The sequence below is a fragment of the Atractosteus spatula genome, chromosome 25 (genome assembly GCF_055471065.1).
Source record: "Atractosteus spatula isolate fAtrSpa1 chromosome 25, fAtrSpa1.hap1, whole genome shotgun sequence".
In the NCBI taxonomy this organism is placed as follows: Eukaryota; Metazoa; Chordata; class Actinopteri; order Semionotiformes; family Lepisosteidae; genus Atractosteus; species Atractosteus spatula.
In genome coordinates, this window is record NC_142730.1 from 4,241,915 (window position 1) to 4,269,715 (window position 27,801).

The following is a 27,801-nucleotide window of genomic DNA, read 5'->3' on the forward strand; positions in this document are numbered from 1 at the left end:
TGTAATTCATGGATGGTGATGACCAGCGATGATTCACTGTCCCTGGAACAAATCCCTTGTAAACTATGTATTTCCTTTAATCTGGTATAGTTTCTGCACCTGGAGCTGCAGATATACTGGACTGCAACCAAATGACTTTGTCTGGGAGTTTGAAGTGGTGTCCAGTTTGACAGAACACAAACTCATTTTTTCTCGAGTGATTAGGATATATGGTTTTAATCGCTGGCAACGGTGGCTTTGGGCTCCTTTTTACCACACGAGCGATGGCCTCCCAGTGACCGTTGTGAGTCATTGGTGCTAGTCAGAGCTCCTGCAGCTATCCGTCTCCAGATCTTTAAAACAGCTGCTTATTATTTGACAAGGCTCTGTGAAGGAGAAAAAGGTCTTGCTAAGCAGTTCTGCCCCTGACAAGATAGCTTGGGTAGGAGGGAGCTGGTAGTGCGCTGGCTTTAATCTAATCCTGCATTCTAATGCAATCATAGATCACCCCGCCTTCCAGCCACAGAGAAGAGCCCCGCTGAATCACACAGCTCTGTGGGCCGCCGTCATGTGACGGCCAGGGGGGACGAGTCAGACCTTCTGTCTGTTGTGTAAGAGTTGGAGCTCAGAGACATCCTCTGTGTGTGTGTGTACACGGCTGTTCTTAAGAGATCGGGCCCTTTCTTTTTGCAGGAGAGGGTAATTCAGCTGCGAGATCAAGTGAGGCAGATCCAGAAGCAGAGTGACAAGGAGCTGCAGAGGCTCAGCCAGGACAGGAAAGATCTTCTCAAATGCCTCCACATGGTAAGAAACTGTTGTTTTTCTGATTGAAAATTTGCTTTACTCTTTTAAGTGGGGGATCTCAAGCTCTTGTCTGTAAGCAGAGCTGCAGTCGCCTAGCTGAGATAAGCCAGTTAAGTAAAATTCAGCACAATTAATAGGTCTCATAATTGTCTGTTTAAAGTTACCAATAATCAGACATCAGACTTTTCAGCTAATTCGCAGATTTCGTCTTTGAAGTTTTCAAGTTTTCCTTTAGTGTATGCATAAAGTTCTAACTCAGTGGTTTTGTGGTTTTCATTAATTACCTTGATCATCTGATTTCATTTCTGCTGTATGACTTGCAGCAATGTGGAACCAGTGGTGACAGCCAACTCTTAAGGTGTCCACCATTACTCCCAAATTTAAGCCATAGTGCAGATTTAAAAGAATGTGGCTGTAGTGCCTTGTCAGAACCTTAGCAGACCCTGTGATTTTGATAATGGCCATCATCTGAATCTTAGGAGCTCCATCCAAGCTATTGTGTGTTTGTTTGTGGTCTCTAGAGTCTTGATGTTTTCGATGACAGAAGGAAAGGAATTGCTTAGGCTCTGTTTTACTTTTTCAAACTCCTTGAAGTCAGATTGTAGTTAAACTTGACAGCTTGCTGTATAGACCTGAGCAAAGATCTCTGAGCGAAGAGAACGCCACAGTCAGACTCTAGTACTTGTTTTTATGTGTTTTCCAGTTTCTCTAAAATTATTTGCAAATGAGCAAAATGTGTGTTTTTTTGTTGTGCAAAGTGATGACTTCCCACATTGCAGTTGATGGAGGCCTAAGAACACTAAGTTTTCACTGCAGAATAAAGCTGAGAGCATGTTAAAAGAAGCAATTTAGATGCTGGTTGGATCAAACCCTAGGCATGTCAGTTTGTCACTGACAAACTGGGAAACAATAGCTTGAATGACTATCAAGCCTTACCATCCTAATATACGTTAAAATTCTTTCACCTCAGAAATATTGCTAGACTACATCCTGTGTTATTGCTAACTGGCTGAAAAGCTGATCAACACATTTGTCTTCTCCCGAATTGACTATTGTAACGGTCTACTCGCCAAGGTTTCTAAATCCACATTGAACAAACTACAGTATGTCTGAAATTCTGCAGCCAGAATCCTGACCAGGTCTAGTGCAAGTGATCACATTACTCCTATCCTGGAGTCCTTGCACTGGTTTCCTGTCACGTTTCGTGTCGACTTCAAAATCCTCATGCTCACCTATAAGGTTCTGCATGGCTTGGCACCTCGGTACCTGTCTGAGCTACTGTACTATCAAACTACTCCCCACCTCTCAACCTTTGCTTTTCTACTTCTGGTCTCCTGTCTGTCCCTCAAGCCCGTCTACACTCTATGGGTGACAGGGCCTTCTCCTGTTATGTCCCAAAGCTATCAGAGAGTCACCTTGCCTAAACTCCTTCAAATCCAGACTAAACACTAAGAACTTCTTCTTTAGAACAGCCTTTACTTAACTGGTTCTGTTCTTTACCCCTCTGCTCCTACTGTACTCAGTACCCCCATCTATTGTCTCTTCTCATTGTGTGTTTTTGTGTCGTTCTGTAAAGCACTTTGAGAAGCCACCTTTAAAGGCGCTACATAAAATAAAGTTTATTATTGTTTATTATAAAATAGAACCACATTTTTTAAAGTTTCCCTTAAAATGAAAGCAACTTGTCAATTAAGTGCTACAGCTTACTGTTGACAACTGATTAATTGAGCAGGATAATAAATATAAGCAGAGATATGATGCTTAAAGCGCAGTTTAAATTATTTAATTTTAAAAGAAACTTTGAAACTCTATTTTCTGGAATCCTTACCAGTAGAACACTTTTAAGATGTCTGTGCAATGGTGTGCAGATGCATAGACCTCACAGGGTTAGCTATGTTTTCTAGTTATAAAAACAGATTAAATAGGCACCCTCACAAATTCTTCAGAAACACTGTGCTATCAGCAATGGGACATTCTGTAATCCGAGGAGAGTCCAGGAGGAATTAGCAAGGAACAGAGTTTGTGCTGATCTGAGGCACATGGACACCCCACCCCTCCATGATGGGATATGCTGAACAGTCAATCATGGGATATTTAGTCACCCTGACTGACCGAGCCTGGCTGACCAGATTTACTTGAGTGTAGTCAGGAGTCAGAATCAGCTAACTGCCAGCTGTCACAGTATATGCGGTTCTTCTTTTCTAACCTGTGCTGGCTGCATAGGGGAAAAAAACCCCCACAGCATTTAAAAGTATTGGTGCAGACAATTTTCGTCAGCTTTAACAACTGTCTATTTAATTCATAGTTTGACTACAGGTAGGACTCTTTGTTTTCAGTGTTTACTTTTAGTCACATGATAGCCCTTTAGACTTACCTTTGATCCCTCTTGTTTTCCAGTTAAAAACCTAAACATTTGCTTTTTTGCAAAATGAATTACTTCTTTCTTAGCATTGAAGCCCCTGGGTGTTTTACCTTAACAATCACTTACACAGTTTATAGGTGACACTGATCACTAATCTCTGAGATGCTTTCACATGTGTATATGATAACACATCTATTTTCACCAGTTTTTGAACACGACTTCTTGACTCGATCATTTTTTTAAATAAAATTTAAAACAATTTTGGTTAATAAAGATAAAAATATCCTACACTTAGTAATAAATACATTTACATAAAATCTAATGTCACTTGCAAAAGTCTAGTGACAAAGACTGCTAAAAAAGACTGTTTTGAAGGCTTTAAGGGTGGAAGGCCATTTGAAAATAGCTAAATGGTGCTACAGTTAAGAGACTTTCATTCTATATTTTGTCACTCAGATTTTACTTTGTCATTCAATACAGTGCCTTTTTTCTCCCAGAATGGAAAGCATAGGAAACTGCTTCTCTCATCTCCCAAGGACACAAATATGTAACGTGTTGACATACTGTATCGCAAATAAACTAGAGAGAGAAAAGGAGTGAAGATCTGTCTCCTCAGACGAGGCCTGGCTTGAATTACAGGTTGCTGGAAGGCTGCAATTACTGGTCAGAGGAATATGTTTTTTTTAGCAAAAAAAAAAGCAGAGACAGAAATCTGGAATTGTGCTGAAAAATGAAACATTTAATATTTATCATCAAAGGCACATACTTTTCATATTTTTCAGGGCAACATACTGTATAATACATGACATTTCCAGGAACAACCATCACAAACCAACAAAATGTAATGTTTCATTTTCAAACCAAAGCTCTTTAAGGTCAGTTCTTAGTTTCGATTCTTAATTATTTGGTTATATCGCCGGAAAACAGAGGTTTAAAGGAGCTCTACCTTGAAAATAATATGTATTCATTTGACAGAGCTGGCTTTCTAAAGTCTAAAGTCACAACAAACTTGCCAGAACTAGAAACAACAGCTTGCAAATGTGGTAGAAGTAGAGTGTGATTAGAGATTTTTTTAAAAATACTTCCTTCTGCTCCCAAATGGACAGTTTTTCTTTCATTTTAATGTAAAGATCACAGGTGGAGCTCTTCAAGCCTGGCTTGGCTAGTTCAAACCTGAGCTGTCATTAGCCAGATGTGACCAAGATTCTCCACACAAATAGCCAACTCTTACACAAGGAGGAGTGGGATCAAATTTGAAGTCACTCTCTCACCCCTATGATGACACTTTATCTTTGGGGGGGGAAAAAAACATTAGGGGGGGGTGGAACTCCAAGAAAAGCAGTGTAGCCACCACCCCACCACACTGCTGCGTAAAGCACAGACAAGTCAACAAGGTCCCTAATGAGATCTTGGGCGCTTAGCTGTTTCAGGTCAGCTTGATTCTGCCAGGTTTTGATGTGAATGTCACCTTATTCCTCCAATCAATCCAAGCTCTTGCTCCGAGATAATAGAGAAAAATTAAATTTTGTTTCCCTGCCTGTCAGGTCTGAGCTGACCTTCAAACGCTGACGTTCCGAAACACAGCGGGGACTCACCTCTGACTTTTGAACCCTAACGGATTATTTATGTTAAAAAAATAAATATCCTTGTGTGAGGTGGCTGCTTGGTGAGAGTACAGGTACTCTTTGTTTTGGTTCAAAAGAGAGAATTCCCCAGGTCCCAGGGGTTAGGCACTTATTGCAACATGGATTTCAGTAAATGCAACAAAATAAAAAAAATATCATGGAGAAAATATATACTGTATAGCCCGAAGTTAGAACCTATAAAGCAGAGGTGTCTAGTCTTGGTCCTGGAGCACAGCTGTATCTTCAGGCTTAAATTCCAACTTGACTCTTAACGAGCTAAATCAGTTGGTTACCAGCATGAATGGACCACTTTAACAGATCTTCAGATGTGACTACTTTACAGAGACCCGGAAAACCCACAGACAGACACGCTGCCCTCCAGGACGTTTTAGATGCACCAGCTACGCTATATACTGTAGCTATAACCCTGCTATAACTTCCCACTGCTACAGTAATATAACTTAAGTAAATTCAGCTAAGCAATGTCAGTCCCCATTGTACCGTCTGAATGATATTCTAAGAAGGGTCCAGCTACTTAGTTCTGTTTGAGACATTGACAAAGTTTTTGTATTGAGGAGACAATTGCTTGTCATGGGTATTATTTTAGTTGTGTTAATAGGTGTCAAACCTTGTGAGACCAGACCTGTCAGTTGTATTCATGTCTGAGTCTTTCTGTTTAGTTTTTGTTTGGATGATCCTCCTCGGTTGCAGTATTGTCCACTTTAGGGGGGGGGGAAACGCAGCTTAATAAACAAATGCAGCAGTTCTCTGTAAAAGCTGCCTCCTTCTCTGGTTGCACAGGCACTCATTTTAAGGAACTGGTTTAGTTTCAGAATTAGACAAGGGTGCTGTCTGTGCAGTCACTGGATCTGTGCCTGTTCTGGGACTTGCGCTTCGAAGCTTTCGCCATCTGACAGTCTTCCTCTCACATGTCCAAGTACCTCTTTTACAGCCAGTATTTATTCTCAAGGCGATTATTTTTACAAAACATAAGAGATCCTTGCTTTTCACATGATCCACCATATGAACTGAGCTGTTCTGGACAGACACTGCCAGCACCTTTGGTAAGGTACTGTTTTTTCTGATTATTTTAGGCCAGAGAGAGCAATGAGGAGGAGATTTTGATCGCTTATAGTGCTATATTTATAGTATACTAATTTAATAGTATTAATAATAAAGCAGAACAGCAAATTAATCTACATTTTTAATCCTTAGCATGGGTACATTTGTCCAAAAAAGGCGGCAAGCATAGAACTTCCATACCTCATATGTAAAGAGAGAGAGAGTTACTGTGGATGTGAAACTTGAAATGTGCGGAAGGCAGGAGCCTCATTTGAAAGTCCACCAGTGAATGACCACACCAGGGTTGACTGCATTCCAGTTCTGGAGTGGCTTGGCTAGGTCAGCACCAGGTCCAGGCTCCCCACTCCCGTTCTGGGTTCTAATTCCCAGGAGTCCCTGCTCTGGGCACCTCGCTCCTGCTTCAACTCCCAATTGCTTTTAATTCAATTCAATTCAAGGTGCTTTATTAGCATGACCGCTTTTATCTGACTCCAGAACTGGTGCTGTAAAAAAAACAGCTGGGTTTTGTATCTTATCATTTTGAACTGGTCAGCTTAAGGGTTAAAAAAATGTAATATTTAAAAAGCTGGTTCAAAGAATTTAGGTTTATATCGTTGTGAAATAATTTAGGTACTTATCAACCTTTTTATGATAAATAAACAAACACAGACAGACAACGTTCAGACAATGTGCAAGGGCAACATTCTTTTGATACATGTTTGAGGTAATAGTAATTTATATATATACTATTATAACATATAATACTAGAGGTAGGAGCATGAAAATTAAGAACATGTTGAACAAATTTCTGTTTCCATTCAGTGTAACTTATTATTTATAGTCTTATTGAGCTATAGTACTTTGAAGCCCTTACTCTCTTTGACATAGACCTTTTTTCTAGTTTATTGATTCTCAGCTTTTACTGAGCCATTGGTTACAGTTAATCAGGATTTTTTCAGCATTTGCAGAATTCTTTATTTTTGTGTTCCTGAAAGTGTTTTCTGTCAGTATTTGGTGATTTTCCTACTGCTTTATCGCAAAACTTCACTTATATTCCCATCCAACTGCCTGCATTGTTTTGCCCTGCTTTGGAACAAACTAGCAACGTCTTTGTAGCATTCTCCAGCTTGTTCTCTCTGTTCCTCATCCACGGTGGTTTGGACAATATGAAACTGAAGCATCATGGGCAGGAAATTGATAGAACTCTCCAGTGAAGAAATAAAAGTATTTGTCCCTTATCTAATATTCCTTATCTAGTTCCTTAAGTAAACAAGGAGATTGAAGTTAAATGGTTTTAAGATGGGTAAGATAGAGGTCTTATTTATGGAAATTCAGAGGCAGAGAGTCTCATTACTCTGGTATGTGCGCTCAGTATCCCAGTAACCAACAGTTTAAACAAGGATGAAATTGGTTGATGGCTAAAATAACAGATTCTTTGAAGAATGATGAATTAAATGAGAAGTGCTCTGAGATAACAGAATTCTTGAAGTCCAAAAAGGAAGGTGCCGTCGGATATAAACCAATAAAGTTATTAAAGAACAGCTTGATATGATTTTATCACCTCAACGTGTTATACAGTGCTTATCACAATAAGCATGGTTAATTATAGTAAATGAGCTTCAAATATATTGGAGTGTTTGGGAGAGAATGCAAGATAGTGAAATTCTGTTCCAGCTCCAGGTCTGCTCCAGCTGTTTTAGCTAGCTTCCAGCTCTGGAACTGGACTGCACCACAACCAGTTCTGCTAGGGAAAACGTCTCTGCAATTCCATGGTCTTTTTCAGCTTTTAAAGACACAAATATCTCTTTGATGGCACTACCTCCCATCTTGTGTTCCGTACTTCAGTGCTGAAGTGCACTGAAAGAAGAAGTCCTTCAGAACACCATGTGCAGCCATTGTTGCAAAGGCTGAGTTATTGTTTGTGCCGTATTTTTCTTTTCCCTACGTTAAACGTCAAGACAGGATTCGCTTCTTGCTTTCTGCTTGCCTCCGCCTCAGCCAAGAGCGTCGCATGATTGAAAAATAATTCTGGAGGAACTGGACCAGCCTAGAGTCATCACAGTTTGAATCAAGGATATGGAACATGCCTTGCGTGTTTTAAGATGGAATATTTTTGTGTTCTTACAGCATTTACTAAAGGACAAGAAACAGCTCTCTGACCTGGGCCACCTGGCGGGCTCTGCTCCCTGTATGCTGTCCCTGTCACCCCTGTCCATTCACAGGCCAGGACAGGTGGGTGTGCCGACTCTTCCCTAATGCCCGACTCAGAGTGCAGTCTTGTGTTGGATTGTGAGCACTCAAAGGTCTTACTACAGCCCAGCACAAAATATGACTATACAGGTTTGACAGTGTATTTGGAGGTAAACACGTAGGTAATGTTGCCATATTACTAAAGGACTTAATGGAGCAAGCTACCCAGTATGTTCTCAGAGCCAGTTGTTTCAAGAAGTGGCTGGAAGAGATCTTTGAATCAGTTTACTACAAACTACCGGATGCGCTGTACAGTATGTGTCAAATGGCTTCTTCTCATTTGTAACATTTCTTATTCTCTAAAGGGTGTTTATTTAAGCTCTTTTAAAGCAGCGCCCTTGAGCGCCTCAATGCTTTATGTGGGGAAAACTCCCGGTTTCCGAAGAATTTAATCTTTTTCTTGTTCTCTGCTCTCAAAGAATCTCTTGCCGGACATGAATGCCATGTCAAGCCTGCAGAAGAGGAGGAGTTCAGAGAAGAACTGCAAGCCTCCTGACAGGCCTGTGTCTGTGCACGGTAAGGACAAGGAGAGGATGGGGTGGTGTCTGTATTCAGTTAAGAAAGGATTGCCGTCCTGCTTTATTTTCTAAAATCCCACTTTACCCATTACCCATTTACTACAGTAAGTAGCTTACTTATACATTTTCTACACTCAATACAAATGCTATTAGAGTAAAAGGTCTCATATTTTAAAAGGAGACGGTTACACTGGTGCCCTTCCAGGAATTCCTATTGGCATTCCTGTTTCTCTGGTTGGGAACTAGCCTTTTTTGTGTGTATAGGATGTACAGTATCTACTGCTTGTATAGGGTGTGCAATGTGTGTGTTAGGAGATACCTGAGAGACATCAGATCAAACTCACCCCAACTGCACACCTTTCACTTCCAGTATTTTCAGTATCTGTACTGTACCTCCCCATCCACGTGATTGAAGTCATTCTCAGTAATGAAAAGCTTTCAAAATGCCCAATGTATGAATAAATATGAAGAAAATTAAGTGATATGTCCAATTTAAATACAAAACAAAACGTTCCAAGTTATAGAGATCAGTAAAGGTAAGTTACGTAAAGGACCTGAGTAGAATATGACACTGCATTCTTCAATGCTGCTATCCCATAGCTTTAGAGAGCAACAAAAAAATCAGGCAGCCATTCTTCATATATTCTTTGCAGTTTTACATGAGATTCAAGATGGAGGCTAGAGCGGTTTCTCCTAGTATTGTACAGATGTTAAACCTGCTGTCCATGACCTATGCTGTGCTTTGCCTTCCTCACAGGTCGCCTATTAACAACCATGGATAGTTATCCCCAACCCACATGCCCTCCAGAAGTAACAGTCTCAGAGCTTCACAGCACAGATACCTCGAAAAGCCCTCCTTCTTCCCCACTCAGCCAGGCCAATGGCTTCCTTTCCTGCAATGGCAGTATCACCCCGAATAACAGTGTCACGACCTCTCAGGCATCCAGGTGAGTTCTGCTGCTGACCTGCATCTCTGGAGCTGCTGCAGGCGGTCCCAGCAAGGATCTGTGCATTGATTAATCCAGTCTGCAGCTTTTAAGGATCAGCTAATTCTGATCAATCTCTCATCAACTCTGTGTTTGATTTATAGGGGCTGGTGTGGTCTAGCCCTTTTGAGTTTCTCTGAATAGGTACATTCATTCCAGATTCCCCCCACCTCCTTCCCTGACATGATTTTACCCAGTACATGACACTTCAGTGCAAAAAGAAAAACCTGTTAAATTCCATGATCAATGGTAATGGGAAAATGTAATCCATCAAACGTTCTTGCAGACTGGGAACACATAGGACTTGTGCTTTTTGGGTCCTGCTAGAAACAATCCCACCCTTAATTTCATAAGAAATCACTTCAATTTAAGGTAAAACAGCTTCAAATAAGATTTGTTTTTCATCTAGCAAAAAATCTTAGAGGTTTAAATGTGATTCCAGCCCAACAATCTATAAATATTCCTCTGTTCTTGCAGTATTACTGCAGAAGATATGGGCATCATTTAAGGAAAGCAACAGCAAAGTAAATATTAAACTCAATATGACTACTGGATGCACTATAGACCTGCAATTACAAGATGTTTCATTTTCATTGGTTTTTGATATGAACGTAACTTGTTTTATTTTTTTATTACTAATAATGCAAGATGTAATTTTTTGGATATTTCCAACCTATACAAAAATGCCATTTTATAATAATGGTTAAAAACGGTGGTACCTTTTTCATATCGCTGAACTGTAGTCCGTGTAGGACCTGTTGCCACAAATCTCCTGTGTTCAATTAACCTAAAAAGTAGAAGTCCTGAGCACATCAAAGCATACTGCCCAACACGGAGTGGTCCTGGTCTGCGGTTTGTTTTTTGCAAGGCCAGAAGTTCAGGCTCTGAAAGGGCATTAGCCCACTGTTCTAATTGGACGTCAGCCATCCAAACAGACAGCAGCTCACCTGTGCGTCTGCTTGTACCTGTAGCCCAGGACAGGGAGTCCCCAACATCGAAGAGATCGAGAGGAAACTGCGGGAGGCCAAAGCTGAGAGGGAGCGCCTGTTGAGAGTCCGGGTGAGTCTGACCACTTGTCTGGAGGACCATGGAGGACTGGGAATTCCCCAAGTATAAAATGCAGGACTGTGGCTCTTCAGGACTAGGATTATAGACCTCTGTAGTATGTCATTCTGCGGTACAGTCTGTATGTACTAGAAAAGGTTAAAAACTAGAAAAAGGCTACAACTAAATCTTCATCTTTCTTATGCTTGTCAAGGAAAGTAGAACAAGTAGACAAGATCATTCGAATGACCATAAACCATTTGCCCCCTGCTGTTGATTAGTACTAGTAAGAACCATGTAGACAGAGGCAGAAAATCTCATTTGACAAGTATATTTTTAGCTTTTTTTTTAGCAATATGCTATGTTTCACATTGACACGCTTTGAAGATGGATTTTTGGGAGTATCTATGGTGCCTGCCCCTTGCTTCTTTAACAACAGATATTTCAAAATAATTATCGCAGGAGGCTAAGAAGAGAGCCGAGGAGGAGGCTAAGAAGAGAGCCGAGGAGGAGGCCAGGCAGAAAGACCTGGAGTCGTCCCCACCTCCGTCGCCGGAATCGGAGCTCAGCTCTCTGGGCAGCAGTGTGGAGGTAGGCTCTTGAAACCCCTGGTGTTTTAAGCTTAAAGGGGAAGGAGATTTAACATTCTATCTAAGGAATTATCAAATAATTAACATTGTTTTTTAATCGAAATTTACTTGTGAGTAACACCATTTAAAATAAACCAAAAGGCTGGCGTTTTACACCTCTTAAAGAATAAGGCTCTTCTGAAAGCAGGATTATAACAATCAATTTTCAATAACTCGTGAATCTTCCCAGTGAGCAAAGGCCCAGGAGCTTTGGTGCTGCCATACCCAGTATTCACTTTGGAAATATTATTTAATTGGATCCAAAAAATCAGTCCCCGTGACTTTTAAACGAGCCGTGGGTGCGGTGGGCCGCGTTTTGTGGACCAAGACGCGTCTGAAAATGCGCGGCTCCTCTCGCGTTGCCAGGCCAGCCCCCCGCCCTTCCGCTCGCTGATCAGCTGCGAGGCCTTCGACTTGCGCGGCCACCTGGAAGCCCTGGGGCACGGCGTGGAGACCTGCCAGCCGGTGACCGTCACCCACAGGAAGTGCAAGGGTTTCCTCACCAAGATGGGCGGCAAGATCAAGACCTGGAAGAAGCGGTGGTTCGTGTTCGACGGCGAGAAGAAGCGGCTGGCCTACTTCGCAGGTGAGAGGGCCACCGGAGGGGGAGCTGCAGAGAGTGACAGTGCGGTGTAGATGATGGTGTGTTGGCAGCAGCACCTGGCGGTGGCTGCCAAATGAACCAATTTTTGAGGAACAAAATATTTGTGTAATCTTTACTCAATGACATTTCTACTACAAATAATTTATAGCACATGAATGTTTAGATTTTTAGTACATTTTTACATTTCCCAGAGTAGTAGTTCTTCTGTACTACAATTTTATATGCATTGTTATACCTGATGGTGTCATTAATTGGGGGGAAAAAACAGATTCAGCCGGGCTATGTGGTACCGTTATTCAGTTCCTGTGTGAGCTTTCTTAGTGTTGTGGGAAGGTTTCAGAGGACATGTGGAATCTACCAAAAACCAGTCAGTGTCTCTCATTGATCTCGGGCACTTTGTACAAAACCAGGGAAGAAAGGGACTTAGTTAGCGTCATTTCCAACTGTAGCTTTGTTTTTTTTTTTGCCTTTCAGACAAAGAAGAGACTAAACTGAAAGGCGTGATCTATTTCCAGGCTATCGAAGAGGTGTACTATGATCATTTACGAAGTGCCTCCAAGGTACAGTATGGTTAAACCCTACACTGAAAAGGTTGCTGTCACATTTCCACAGTTCTGACCACAGTATTGGAAGAACAAGACATTTTCTTTACCCTCTATGGCTTAGTGAGTTACCATTTTCAGTACGGTCGTTTGTTTTTGAAATGTCAATGATTCGTTCTTTACTTTCAGTTGTAGCTGCATGCTGTATGATGTATGACAGGAGTTAAGTGACTTTTAGCTTGAGTTTGAAGTAATCTGTAAAAGGAGATAATGGGACAGGGTGCCATGGCAACATGTTTGTTAGTACTGCTGCCTCAGCTCTTGTCGTGGATTCATTTTCAGACTCAAGTGCCTTCATGTTTTCATGTTCTCCTGGTCACCAGGTGTTTTGGTGTCCTATCGCCATTGTCAAATTACTATCTCCTAAAGTTCATGTGAGTGTATCTTAGGATGAACTGCCGTCTTGTCCAAGATGTAGATCTGCCTAGCACCCTGCATCCTGTAAGAGTATGTGATAATATTAGTATTAGTTTCACAAGGTAGAAGGAAAATGCCTTTGACAATTCAGTTAAGGAGCAGACGTGATTGTCTATTTCTGGCCCTGATTCAGGCTTTGGTTTTGGATTGTTTTAGTTTTGCCAAGTTTCTTTTAAAACTTTAGTAGACTATGTGATGGGCGATTTGGGAGTTCTAAATGATTGTACTGCTGCTCCCTTACAGAAGGCCATACAGATTGTAAAGCAGTAATGAAGTCACAAAGAAGCCAAGCTTGTTAAGTACCGCTGTTCTAATGGAGTGTTGAACTGGGTCCCTCTGCTTTTCCAGAGTCCTCACCCTAAGCTGACCTTCTGCGTGAAGACGTACGACCGACTCTTCTTCATGGTGGCTCCCACTGCTGAAGCCATGAGGATTTGGATGGATGTGATTGTCACTGCGACAGATGAACATGGACGCTATTGAGCCTACAGCGCACACCTCGACTTGTAAAGATCTTTACTGTCCAGAGCAGCAGTTGAGTCGGCCTCCTTTCCCAGCGATGTTGCATTGGCTCCATCTGGTGGCGAAAAACCAGTATACCACCCCCTCCCCTGAACTCGTTAACAAAATGTGCTTGTTCTCACAATACTAGCTTCGCACAAACGTGTAGACAACACAGAGCAAAGGAACTTCTCATGGGCAGAATGCAAAGAAGATTTATGTTGCTGAAGTTCATCCAATTAATTCTAGGACTGGCTGTAGCATAGGTACAATTTTGGAGTTGTCTGCTATTACAAGTGTACTCCTAATGTTTTGGCTTTTTACATTTTCCACTTTGTGGTCCAAGTTGCAACTGAGCTAACCTAAAACTGGTCATACTGACCTCCATGAGGTATAACAAAAATTGTTCTTACAACTCTGTTTTCACAATGGGTGTACTATGAGGTTGAGTTTTTTTTATTTGTCATTGGCTAGAAATATTGAAGTTGCAAATATTATACCTTCCCGATTCAGACTTGGCGGTTATCAGCTTGGCTTTCTGGATACAACACTTGTGCTGCTCTGGGGAAAATGCAGACCTGCAGACTCTGTTCTCCGACACCACCAGAGCCATTTGTCAGTTGGCACAGAGCAGGTTCCACAGTGCATCAGAGGAACATCGCTGGGAATTAGAAGAGTGGATCATTTCTCATTGACATTACAGGAAATGTGCTCACATCAGGCAGTGTCTGCTGGACCAAAACCTAAAGGGACCCTGACTGACTGAGGCCTGCGTTGATTAAAGCACTTGTTCAGTTGTGCTCCATTACTTGGGCTGCCCTGGCCACAGAGAGCAAATGACAAGGTCCACAGACTAGTGACATCAGGGCTCAGCCTGCAGTCTGACCCAGTTACCCTACAAAAGAGCCCTCTCTGGATATAAGATTTGAGGTTTTTTTCTTCCTTGCAGGCATAGGCATGCTTCCCAAAACCAATGCAACAGGCAGATAACTTGGAGAAACACTAAGAATTGTTCACTGCGGCATGTAGGATGTTGCATGAATGAAATAATCCCTGTTGATACCTAGGATTTTAATGTGCAATAAAAAAGGAAAGATGTTTTAATTTTTTTATGATATTTATGAAAAGCCGGACGGGGGGAGACCATTTTAATTCATGTTTATATCATTTTCTATGTCTTTTCACTAATTAAAGCCGTTTTTAGAACAGTTTCAACAAAGTCCTTTTCGTTTTCTAAACACACCTTGGATGCATTCATTCAGGGTGTTGATGACCGAGTTAAAGGTAGCCCAGATCATTTCTTAATACTGGTCTAAAGAGCTGCCTCACTTAGAATGGGAGGAGAGGTGAGCGTGCAGATTCAATGTCCACAGTACTGGACAAATACAAAGACCTGTAATTCATTTTGAACTATTTTATCTTTAACCACAGTGTCAATTGCATACATCCCTGGAAAGAGTTCCCTCTGCCTACTCCCATGATTCTCCATCAAGGAGCTTCAAATTTTGACTTTGACTTATATGGCCACAGCGATGACATCTTGTATGACATTAACTAGCTTCTAATCGTATGAGTAAACACAATTTTAGTTTCAGTACTTGATTGTTCCCTTCTTTTACAGTCTGTATGTTGAGAATGGGGTGAAATACTGAGAATGTTGCCCATTCAGACATCTCATGTCTGCATCTCAGACACTGTTTCTCTTAATCATCAACAACAACTTTAAAGAAGGGAATGGAAATGTCAGTGAGGCTTATGAGGTAGTGCTCACCAAACATTTAAAAGATTTTGTCATTTTCTTGTAATCCTTGATGTAAAATAACCCAGTTATGATTGTTTAAAAATAACCCAATGAAGTAATATATAATGTCCCCTTAAATCACATAGTTCCCATATAGAGATAAGTGGTTAGATGTTCATTTTGAATTTTTAAATAAAAAACAGCTAAAGGCATGTACAGTATATATTTATCCATGGAAGGCTACAGAGACCGCAGACATCAGAAGTCATCATTTGTTCCCAAATGGGAAAAAAAACACAGCATTACTCTGGAAGTTCATGATGTCAGACATTTCCACAGGTTAATTTAATCTTTTGACATCACACCTGTCAAAGTGTTTATCTTTAGTCTGAGTGCATATGCTTGAAAGTTCAATCTGGTTGACTCTGCTGGTACTTAAGGAGTCTGCCTGCATATGCATGCTTTAAGATGATCATTTGTATTGGCATTTTCTCAAGTTATGCATTTGTAAGTATGTGAAGCAGAACCAGGTTCCTGTGCCAGCTCTCTCAGGAGAAGGCTGGAACTTTTCCAAAATGGCTGTCAAAGTGGGGAAAAATGAAATCTAATCTTCTTTTGATATTGGCTCTCTATAAACCGAAATCCCTTAACTTGCTCAAGAAACTCGAGTGGCTCTCGGGTCTCATGTCATGCTTGAATATGGTTGCAATCAAGGTTGCATCAAGGACAAGGATGCAGTTGCAACCTGTTTTCAGACCAGAACTTGTCCAAGCATTGCTAGTAAGGTGTGATTGAATTTAAGCAGGGTGAGCATATTCTTAAATTCATCCCAACGCCTTACCTCTGCGGTTTTACTACAGGCTCATGATATAAGGGTTTGACAAGTGTGCATGTCTGATGCTGTCTATCGTTTGATGCTCAAATGTTAATTAGAATGTCAGTTTCTCTCTTCCTTTAGAGAACAGAGTCTCACACACGTGAAGAATGGTCCATAATCAAATATAAAGGCCGTGTTGCGATACTTTTTCATATATACTGTATAGGTAGCTCTGAAGCTGAGAAATGTACCATAATGTTAACAAAGATTGACTGTTAATGACTGTAGCATTGAACATTTCTGAAACAGTCATCGCCAGGAAGCTTGCCATGTGATATTTTTTTAACTGTCTAAACTAATAGCGTCATTATTTTAACATTATATTTACAAGTATTTCAGCTCAATATGGGAAGTAAATACCGTACTAGTAAACCAAATTCAAACCAATGGGGAAAATATTCTGTTAAGATTTAAAAAAGTATGTGAGGAGGAATAGTCCGAGTTGTGATTGATTTCTAAAAAAGAACCATTTCTGCAGAATGCCTGCTGTGTGTGTGTTTGTGACGCAAGCTGGCCTTGTGTTGGAACAGTCCATGTAATGGAGTTGGTGGCAGTTGTATAAATAATATAAGAAGATGCAAATTTAATTGTGAGTGTACAGTACAGGTTGTCAGAAGATATTTTGGAAATAAAATTTTGCTTGGAATAACTCTTAATGTCAAGACTCTTTTTGTATATGCGCCTCTGTGCTCGCTACCTGCCTTCAAAGCTGTAGTTGACATTTTAAACCATGTTTAGTTCTCTCTTGAGCAGTTCTCAACAATTGTACTTATAAAATTTTATTTCTAGTGCATAGCACAGAGCTTGAAGATCAATGTCATATGACCATCTCCAGAAGCATTTCTCCCAGCCAGAACTAAAATGTGTTTGAGCTAAAGGTGTCACTGGTCTGGTTTCAGCCCTGCTGTATGTACAATTAAAACAAAATATTTAAATACCCATTTTAAAGAATATCATTAACTTTTGGAGACTTCTCACCTATTATGTTAGTGAATATCGATTGTGTCATTGCGAGATAGTGTGTAACCTTTAGAATAAGCAGTGTTCTTGGCCTCATTACAGCAAATGAAAACAGGAGTGAAGTAATCTCACATCTATAAAAAGTATTAGACATGTAGCTGACTGCTTGACTTGTGTAATGTGTAATTCTTCAACAGATAATGCTGAATAATTCTTCTAAGAGGAGTACACATTTTAGAATTAGGAATTCTAAAGATTTAATTTCCTCTCATCAGTATGTTTGGAAAATGTTTAATTAATATCCATGCACCTCTCTCTCTCACTTGTACTATATGTCACTATAATCAACAGTGAACACAATTTGCTTTTCTAAAGAAAACCTTTCAATTATTGTATGGAATGACACTAGTTTCACTCTGTGCAAGAGAAAAGCTTATGCTGCGTTTCATAACAGATCCTAGTTCCACTGTAAAAGAATGAACAGAAGGGAAGTAGTCTTTATAATTGCTATTTGGCATAGTTGTGCACAAAACAACAGTAGCTTCTGAATGTAGGGTTTATCCTAACCGTGATTATCTTGGAATAAGTACCAGGGGCACTTCCAAACTTGTTTGTTCTTTGAAGAACAAGTTCACCTTACATGTTCAAAAGAAAACTACTGGAGGATGCTTGTTTGGATTAGTAGTTACACTGATTTCTTCTTACTTCTGTGGCTTTCAATCTCAGTTAAATATGCACGTCTAATCTTCTACTGTTGCACAGCAATATGGCAAATATGTATGTATTATATCATTTGAAGCATAGAATTTTAATTGTTCCAATTCCTGCAAGGTAAATTCTAGTCACCTCTACCTGAGCACTGGACTTCTTATGCTTCTCAGCAATAGCCTTGATTTTTGGATCTTCCAGCAAAGTAGGGTCCCCAGGTTTCACCCTGGAAAACACAAATTGCATGGATTTGTACATTTGCAACACTTTGGCCTTCATTGCTTTCATTGCTCATCATCATTCAATACCACACTCCAGGAAATCATTTCTAATACAGGGGCTAATCATTTAAGCGAGCTACTGTACATGGGGGAACATAATCTAGGGCTCATGATCTTGGTGACTGATAGTCTTGACAAAAAATATGCAAGAAGGTATATAGTAGAATCATCGCCACACCCAAACAACCCCGAAAAAAGTTTCTCTTCACCAAAAAGAAAACAAAAGGATATGGATTAAAACCATGAAAAGGCTACAGGCCAGCTTACAGCTGAATACAGACACGGTGAGATAGGATAGGTCATAATTCAGATGTCCCATAGGCAACATTGGTATAAAGACCTAGCTCTTCACCTCCTGGAGGTGGCTATATCCTGTTGATTAGTGGCTACTCTTCAAAATTAAAGGAAACAACTCTCTACTCTCCCTGGCTGACTGTAGACTCACCATGGTCTGTCTGGAGAACCCAGCGGGCTGTAGGCTGTCACTGCAATGTCTCTGGTTTGGCAGTAATTAAGCAGCTTTTCCTGGGTCAGGTACGGATGACACTCAATCTTTTAAAAGACAGTCATGATCATTTAGAGTGATGATTCATATGGAATCAAGGGGTTCACGTGGCTCGAGAAAGAAAGGCAAAAAGATGCACCTGGTTAGTCGCAGGCTTGTACTTTAAGGCTGGCTTCTTCAGTATGGCCTCCAGCTGCTCGTGGTTGAAGTTTGACACCCCAATGGCCTTTACCATTCCAGCGTCCACCAGCTCCTCCATCGCCTGAAGAAACACACACTGCTTGTCAAATTCATCCACGCAAAAGACTGAAAAGTCAAACTGTCATAAGATTTGACAAGCCAAGTTACTAATTTTTAATAAGTAAAAAAAAACAGTTTCCTCACCTCCCAGGTACCCATGAAGGTGGTGTTGTCAGGCACTATTTGTCCATTCGTGTCCAAAGGTAAAATCTCACTGCTAGGCTGCAAAGCAAAATGAGTTAAATTCCACTTCTGCATGAAATTCATGTCCATGGTTTACTTATGCACAAATATGTTCCTTATTACTGCATCTGCATTTAAAATCAAGTTTATATTTTTTTTTTCTGCTGAAACCAACTGCAAAGCATGGACTAATGTAGGCCTCCAGTTTGCCACTGGAGGTCACTGTTGTATTGCAAGCTGACAAAAAAAGCTGACCATAAACATGAACCCATATGGCAAAATCTGATAAATCTAGGTTTTAGACACCTAATGGCATAATCTAGGGCTCAGCCTGCATTTGCTAATGGAGATATTTGCATTTTAAAACACTCAAAAGCTAAGTATAATAATACCTGACACAGAGCAACAAATATTAATTAAACTATTTCAAGTGGGTAGCTGCGTCAGCGTGCATTCGGCTGCAAAGGAACAAGTCAAGGTTTATTCCCTGCTGAAAAGAGAAGAAAAGAAACACAACATTTCAGCTGTGGAGCCTTCTTTAGGTGTTTGAGTTGCTCTTCTCTTGTCAGTATGGAATAAACCTTTATTTGTTCTTTAATTAAACTATTTTAATACGTTACCTATGTCACTCACGGTACAGTATATTAACATTCAGTACTTGTTTAGAAACAGAAAATGTATTTGACATATACTTTTATTTGCTACTTCTTTTGAAAGTCTTCTCCCACTGGGTTATGTTGTGTGGCTTTCATTTATAATTAGTCTGTGACAGCAGTCGCCTTTCAATATCTTAGAGAAAAAAAAAACTAAATAACTTAAAAGAGGCAGTTCACCTTGAACCCCATTGGCATATGCATGAGGTAGAGGTCCAGGTAGTCAAGCTTCAGTTCAGTTAGAGTCTTCTGACAGGCCTCCTTCACCATTGACTTGCGATGGAAGGTGGACCACAGCTGTGGACCCACAGAGTGGGACAGTGGTTAGCACAGCTTTGGGGCACTGGGGCCTGGGGTTCAATCCTATACTTGTGGTGCTGTATGTGTGAAGTTTGTACAGGTACAGTATGCTGTCTTTGTGTTTGCATGGGTTTCCTCCCACAATCCAAAGACATACTTGTATGTTAATTGACTTCTGGGAAAACTGACCATGACGTCAGTGTGGATGTCTGTTTCTGTGTTTGTCTGTATGTGCCCTGCAATGGACTAGCGTCTCACTCAGGGAGTACCTTGGCTTGCACCCATTGCTTATCAAGATAGGCTCCGACTTCCCTGCAGTCCTAAACTGGATGAAGTGGTTATAAAATGGATGGATAGAAAACCTGTATTTCGTAATTAACCTGTATTTCATAGCTGGTCTTTTCTTATATAAATTCCCCCATGTTGCTAGCTCTCAGAAGATATGTTGCCAGACAGTGTCTTCTCTCAGCCCTGAGCCAGTAAGGCTGTCCTGTTACTCGGCAGCTCCTCATCATTGGGCATGACAAACTAGCTACCACACAGCCTTCTGGTCCAGAACCTGTAATGTATCTCAGCAACAGCATTCTTTGCTACATTTTCTTATTGTTGTTTGCTGCATGTTTCTTTTGACGACCTGATGGAAAAGCAACTACAGTACAAAACATTCCAGTTAGTGATTGATTGGGCTGATGGACATTTTGATTTCATTGCATCTTGTCTAGAAAACAATTCTCTCTACAATTTCTCATGTAGAAAGAATATACATATTTACCAGTAATACCTCACCTAATTTTGCTGAAAACCTCCTCAGAGCTACTAGAAGTTGCTTAAGAGTTTAATTGAATTAATTTACTGCACTATGTGTTTCTGACTGGAACTACTGGACACCAGGTGCTTCTCTTCCAGTGGAGGTCGTGAATGACTAAAACATCCCCCAAGGACCTGTTACCTTGCTGACTATGAAAAGCTCCTCTCTCTTCACAGCCCCCTTCTTGATCTTCTGCTCTATGGCCTCTCCCACTTCATTCTCATTCTCATAGGCAGCAGCACAGTCGATGTGGCGGTAACCCACAGAGATAGCAGCCTTCACTGCCTCTGCAACTTTGCCTTGCGAAGACTACAACATTGAAGAATAAAAACAAAATACCATTCATTAGATGTTTAAAATTCCTTCTTTGTTCAGAGCATGAAGAAGCACCAACAAAACAGGAAACTAAGGAGAACTGCATTGAAGACTGAGAGCAAGGAGCATCTGAGAGGATAAGTTTCGGCTGTGGAGCCTTCTTCAGGTGTGAGAGACAGAGGAAAAGTAGCAGAAGAACAAGAGACAGAGTAAGAAGAGGCAGAGAGCAGGGGGAAAATGGGAATGAAGCAGGTTAGAATGAGTCTCCAAACTCAGGGAAAAACAGGAGGAGAGGTGTGGAAAACCAAAATCTGCAAATAAATGGAGAGAATTTAGAAGAAAATAAGTCTGTCGTTAAGAGAAGGAGGAAGGTGTGATCCAAGTTCAAAGGATAATTTTGGTTTTGGATGGCTTTCTGCAATAAGAGTCCTGAAACCCAACCAATAACGGTGCCCATACAGAGCTGTATGACTGAAAATATCACAAGTATGAACCTGGGTTATGTCTTCAGCCAGCTGAAGGCAGGATTGGAAATAGTGGGACAGAGCCTTCTCAGTTATTGGCACAACAATACATCCTGCAACTTCCTGAGTTCCCTTAGGCTTCCAGTGACAACAATTAGATATGAAACTCTTCCAATGAGTGATGTTTCCTCTATGGCACTGTAGGGCTTTGCAGGGTGTTAACAAATGAACGGTTCAAAAGGCAACCTTATTTCCATTTCCTGTGAATAAAACCCTGTGCAGTATACTGTAAGTTCTGTACGGGAATTGTTTTTGTGAGCTGAAACATGAGCAACAATTGGATGTGTGTTTATAAAATAAACAAAATACCAAAAACATAAAAACATGAGGTTTGTATTTACAAAAAAGGCCAGTGGAAAATCAAGAACAAGCTGCCCTGTCACATTGCTAAAACCCAAAGAATAACTCCCTTTGTGAAAAAGCTATACTGTACATTTGGATCAATCACCTACTAGCAACCCAACATAGTAAGTAAGATGAATGTCCTTCTCATCTTCCTCTTTCTTAGATTATCTTATTTTATAAAAACTGGGGTAGTTCTCTGGGATTTTGAGATTTCAGTTTAAGACAGGTTGTACACCAACCAAAAAATGCCACAAGCACACAATTAAAGAACCATATAATTAAAAAATAAAACAGCAAAAACAGTTTTAAAATAAAAATGGCAATAAAAACGGTAGTCAAATGACGCTCATAAAATAGATGACAATTTGTGACCGAGCTTGTTGTATCAGTGATTTTGTAAGTTCTTATTCTAGGTGCAACTTTCTCAAAAGGCACAATGTGAAAACAGCTGCTGGAAATGTTTTTATTACATTTCTTGTTTTAATCACAAGATGCCGCCTCCGAAATACAGTACATCATCTAAAATGCCCAATTAATCAAGGGAAAACATGGATATCTGAGTGAGTTGGCTGTTCTACAGAATGGCTGGCCTGTGGAGAGCAAAGCCAGCACTAGAATGTTTGTGGTGAAGGCTGTGGAATGACTCAGCAGGACTGCAGCTGTTCTTTTCTAATAACTGGATAATTCCAGGAACAAACTGGATGAGATGTTTGAAGTTACATCCATTTTAAACCAGGGAATTAAACGAAAGAGATTTTTAATAATAACATGTATTTCAGTTTATTGACGCTTTAGAGTAAAATTATAGGAATGTTGTGATGTTCAAGGCACGCTACTGACCCTTACAAGTTAACAATCTGTTTTTTAAGATGAAATTCTCAGGGCTTGGGAACAGGCAACTCCTGTCTTCTCTTTCAAATATTTCAATTAACCAAACCTTTTTTTAATTAGAGATTCTGGTTTAATATTAAGCATTTATGTAAATGATTAGGTCATTTATCTCTCTGAATTTTGTTGTCCCTAATCCTCATAACCTATACAATCTTAAACCTCACTAACCCTAAACCTATTAACCCTAATCATAATATACAAGTATGCAATTTATATTTTCTTAAATTGTGACTTCTGACTTTCGATTTCAACTTTATTTTTTTTTCACACTGTGTGACAGGGCAGTAGGCTTAGACAAGATGGAGTTCCTTGCCTGAACCACATTCCCCAGAATGCAGTGCGGAAAGGGCTCCTGCCCTCAGTCACCTGACAGGACAGTGCAAGATAATTTGGCTCATGACAGCTTGAAAAACCAAGGGGCTAAAGCTTTTTTGGTCATTCAACATCTGCCGTCTGAAGATAGAGGGGAGATTCTCTGTTGTGCAAGACGCACCAAATGGAGTGAGTTAAGGATGGAAAAAAGAGAAGAAAAAAATAAACTGACTGGATGACTGAGCAACTGATGAATATTTCGAAAGTTTTTGGCATAAGGGCTGGAAAAGTCAAAGACTCTTTTTTGGAGCTTGTAAGCAGCTGAGCTACCCAGGTTCTGTTTGAAAGGGACCTTAAAAGATCACCTAATAAGAGGAACTTTTGGCTTTGGGTTCTGTTTAGCTGTTTTTATTTCACACTTTAAATAAAATATCACTTTCTTCACACCACACACTGTGAAATGAAAAATGAATTGACATTCATATTTATGACAATCTGCTTCAGGGCATTTAACAACCTGAACACAGAAACCTTTGCTGTAGTAGATATTCCCACAAACTCCTCTCATATTAAAAATAGCGCAGCAGCAAGAGAGTCAATTGCAGTATTCAAGAATTGACGACTTGCTTTGATTATTTCATCCTGACTTTACTTACATATTTAAATGCAATATATTCATGCTGGATTTAGATATCTCTGTATTGCTAATTTACTCTCTATGCGAAGTGCTTTGAGCTGCTCTCAACACTAAAATGTTATCCACCATATAACCTTCAGCATTGTCCGGAAAACTGCTTGACTGTCACAGTAATTGTTTTTTTTTCTTTAAACGAGTTATTGCTATTATTGCCAACAGATTATAGTGAAAGCACTGAGTAACAACTACAAAGTGAATTGGAATCTGTATATGAGTAGTCACAAAATGAGAATGCTAAACAAAATCAAGGCTTACTCCATTTCTGCAATCAGGAATGTTGGCTTTCACATTTTAAAAACCTGCTGACATACCCTACAACAGATTGAGGTCTATGGTCAATCTCTCTTTGAGCCCTATGCTTCTAAGACTGAGCTCAGGATTCCACCAAGGCATAAGGTGTTTTCTGATGAATGAATGCATGCATAGCTATATTTGCTAATGCCAATAACAGCCAAACACAATATCCTTACCTTCCATGTACCAAGACCCAGAATTGGCATTTTGGCACCAGTGTTCAAAACAACTGAAGCCATTGTAGCCTCCGAGCACCAAACCAATGCGAAATTAGCGGTTGAACGGCTCTGAAACGTTATACACTCTGCTCTTGCTTTCTAGAGAAACAGTAAGCTGCTAAACAGAGTTCATATTACAAAGGCGCTTGACTTTTGATTGGTGGCTGCGCATAAAAAGGAAATAGAAAAGATAAAATGAGCGCCTGTTTTTTTTTCTCTTGGCCTGTGAAAGGGAATTGAAATACACAGTGCAGTGCACCTTCTAAACTTTCTAATCAGATTCTGCCCTTCTCCTACATCTTCTCATTTCCTCTTCTCATTAGTATTGGGCTTTCTGTTGTGGACGTCTCCCATGGTCAGTTTGCTTTAATTTCCTAATGTTGCCATTTATATGCTGTATATGCAATGTTTCATGTACAGAAAATGCAGTATTGTTCTCCTGTTAGATACTCCAGAGCTTGTATTGTGTGAAATGAACAGTGGTCCAGGTGTGACAGAGGTCCTCATTCTCCCTGGGCTTGATGAGATTCGTAGATGTAGAGCTGAGGTGATGCAAATACCTGCAGTTCATCTCAGCCAGTAACCTTTGGCTTGTTATCCAGTGCTAAAACATGCATCTCAGCACAATGGATAAACATTAGACTGAATGCAGAGAGGTTTTATTTACAGTGGACTTTCAGGTCCAAAAACCCATAAAGACAAAAAAAAATAGCTCCTTCTTCAGAGCTTTAACTATTTTTTTTAGTCCCGAACTAATAAAACTCAGGTGCTAACAGGCTAACCCCATTCACGCTGTTTGTAATCTTGGAACCCCTCGGGCCAGAAATACCAGGAGCTGCCCAGATTAGCAAGGAGATGGAAAAAGGCGCGAGAGGTGTCACGAATGAAACCCGGGCTCTTCGAGAGAAGGAGGAGCAGAGGGTGGCCACGCAGAAGTGAGATGGAGAGGTCAAAAGAACGAGGGCAGAAACGGAGGACAGGCACGGACAGATTCAGTTTGCCATGATCCCTAGCGGAGAGTCATTATTCAAGTGCTCACACGTATCAGAAGGATAAATCTGAAAATCTTTGAGGCTTCCAAACATTACTGTAACTTCTAGATGACATACAGCATAAGTGTGAAATTTACAAGCTTGTACTGTACATGTACGGCAACAATTTCTCCACTTTTGTATGCTCATTCAGCAATCATACAATGATGCCACCTTTACACCAGTTTTTAACTAAAGAAACTTCATCTTTAGGAAACTGACCTATTCTTTTATTAATGTCTTTGTATTGGAGCACACATGCAAATAAGCATTTCATTGCACAAAATAAACTGAACTATTTGTCTTCAGAAACATATATTGTGTATACTGTATGTAGTGTATATATATATATGTTCATATATATAAGCATATATAGTCTGTATTTATTTTGTAGCACCATTTTGTGAAATAATTATATCTGTTTTGAATTTTTGGATGTGACGTTTTTAATTAGGTTGCTTCTAATCTCCTTAAACTACAGCCAATTTGGAATGTACTGTATATAATACAAATATATAAAGGTAAATAGTTTCATTGCTCAGCAGCTGTGAGAGATTTGCTACTAGACATTTTAATGCCTAATGATTCATTAATGTGTTTGGAATGTCGGTAAATATTCAGATTTCATGCTACGTTGCAAATACTTTAAAGACACTTATGCTATATATACAAGTTTAGAAAACATTACTTGAACATGTTTTGCTGCATACACATTATTAAACCAGTGTTTAAACCCTGTACATTATTAGTTACAATATTATAAAGAATCTTCCTGAAATTTGCAAATCTGTATTGCTGGATGTCAGTACAAAGTTACAATACACAATGTAACTTTGAGTTACATTGCCACAACATTTTATTTTGCTGGGTAGATCCCATATACTGTAGGTCTGTAGGTTTAAACTCCTCCCTACTTTATCTTGGGTAAACACTGACTCATAACTTTCTTAAAGAGGGGTTACCTTGCTGGATGGCAATGCTCTTGATTATGCAATAAGTAAATGGAACTAGCTTCTAAACAAAACTAAACAAATTATTTTAGCTAAACCCTTATTCTTTGCCTGAACTGCCTGTTGACAGATGGGATTAAGCTATGAAATTTGCAATGTCATTCCTTTTCTTTACCACAGTTACAGTGCATACTGTAGAATGCAATTGCCTCAGACAACATACAATACAATTAAATTCATATTTGTATATTCAATATATAATGTATACGTGGCTACAAATATCAAGGTTTAGGAATAAAAGGAGCACAGCTACTTGTTAAAAATAAGCAAATTACTTACTACAACTAAAGTAAATTATAGCTGATATCAGGACTACTGTGTTTATCAAGACGGACTCTGCAATTCATACATGGGACATAGGATATGTCACCATTCAGCAACTTGATCCACCCAGATTTTATGAGTTTTTCTGCACCTTCTGGTTTCTACCTCTGACACAGGCACGGTCTTTGTTCACTAATACACTCAAAATCACGAACCCATCTCAAGTAATTCTTCATTTTAAAATACTACACGTTACACCAGAGGGAGAATGTACTGTAGGAAGGAGGCAACAGACTTGAGGCCAGTTATACTGTGAATCTTTTAAGTGGAGAGAGAAGTTTTTGTTGTTTTTTTCCAGGAAACAGCTCAAGTGCTACATGTCAAGAGAGGACATTTAAGATTAAGTTTCATTAGGCTTATGTGTTTTGCTGCTTTGGAGTACTGAGCAATGTACAAAAACTATGTAATTTTAAAACTCTAAAAAACCTTGGGAGAACTCCAGTTGCCTCTTCATGGGCAATACTCTGTATAAAGATATACTCTGTATGAGAGATTGTTTTACAAAGTTTTGTATAATGGTCACATACCGTAAGGGTGAGTATGAAAGGATAGCTAGAAATATGCATACTGTAGGTCATACTGACAAATATAGGAAGAGAAACAGAATAGGTCATATTGAAAAAGGCACAGGAGAAACAGGATTTCAAAATGACATGAATGGATTATTAGGTCCACTCATAAATACTAATTGAACATTGCAGAGCCCTATATGATTTCTTATTGTTTTCCAGTATGTTTGTAAAATTGTAAAATGTTATTACACTGTCACAAGCATTCTGAATGACAAGAAGTTGCATTCTGTTCGATGTTTTGTACAGGCCTTCAGTTTCTACCAGAAGTGTTCTGGAAACCTAACTGACCTTTACTGACCTTGCTTGACAACCTGCCTCTCACTGCTGCCATGTCACAGATCGGTTGCTGCCTCCCTGTTATTGGATACTGAAAGGATACCTTCCTTAGTGTTATTGCCACAGTGTCTTCCAAACCAAGAAAAGCATCAAGCTGGTCTGACTCTGATCACCACCCATCATTGTACCTGCTCTGCCCCAACAAGGCACCTGGCATGAACATTTGCAACACCTAGCAACACCCAGCTCTTTGTGTTGTACAGGGAGTAAATATGAGGCTCTTATCATATTCATTATAATAAACACCTACTCACTAGTTACAGCTAGCTATACAGTATTTAACAATGAAGAAT

General features: G+C 39.9%; 2 protein-coding genes across 2 annotated transcripts in view; one reads left to right on the forward strand and one right to left on the reverse strand.

Moving 5' to 3' along the window:
- phldb3 (pleckstrin homology-like domain, family B, member 3) overlaps positions 1 to 16,650 on the forward strand; it is a 35,202-nt gene extending 18,552 nt beyond the window's left edge. The window contains exons 7-15 of the mRNA XM_088905851.1: positions 673 to 783; positions 7,960 to 8,064; positions 8,502 to 8,598; positions 9,358 to 9,547; positions 10,558 to 10,645; positions 11,093 to 11,221; positions 11,626 to 11,845; positions 12,338 to 12,423; positions 13,231 to 16,650. Coding sequence (XP_088761977.1) covers positions 673 to 783; positions 7,960 to 8,064; positions 8,502 to 8,598; positions 9,358 to 9,547; positions 10,558 to 10,645; positions 11,093 to 11,221; positions 11,626 to 11,845; positions 12,338 to 12,423; positions 13,231 to 13,365 — 1,161 coding nt within the window. The 3' untranslated portion in view covers positions 13,366 to 16,650. The remainder of the gene's footprint in view (positions 1 to 672; positions 784 to 7,959; positions 8,065 to 8,501; positions 8,599 to 9,357; positions 9,548 to 10,557; positions 10,646 to 11,092; positions 11,222 to 11,625; positions 11,846 to 12,337; positions 12,424 to 13,230) is intronic.
- Positions 16,651 to 17,418: 768 nt separating this feature from the next.
- On the reverse strand, positions 17,419 to 24,256 carry LOC148815113 (aldo-keto reductase family 1 member B1-like). Its single transcript, XM_088905823.1, has 8 exons — positions 24,194 to 24,256; positions 20,781 to 20,948; positions 19,712 to 19,828; positions 18,840 to 18,917; positions 18,595 to 18,717; positions 18,396 to 18,502; positions 17,814 to 17,895; positions 17,419 to 17,427 (listed from the first exon to the last, which is right to left on the reverse strand). Exons 1-8 carry the CDS (start codon positions 24,254 to 24,256, stop codon positions 17,419 to 17,421), a joined length of 747 nt encoding a protein of 248 aa, XP_088761949.1.
- Between the last annotated feature and the right edge of the window lie 3,545 nt (positions 24,257 to 27,801).

Bases quoted from the DNA above. Each gene is read 5' to 3' on its own strand.
- LOC148815113 (XM_088905823.1), bottom strand. From the start codon at position 24,256: ATGGCTTCAGTTGTTTTGAACACTGGTGCCAAAATGCCAATTCTGGGT. The intron at 19,829-20,780 runs GTAACAGGTCCT...GTGGGTCCACAG, and splicing joins AGCTTTTCATAGTCAGCAAG to CTGTGGTCCACCTTCCATCG. The intron at 18,503-18,594 runs GTGCATCTTTTT...GTCTTTTAAAAG, and splicing joins ACAAGCCTGCGACTAACCAG to ATTGAGTGTCATCCGTACCT.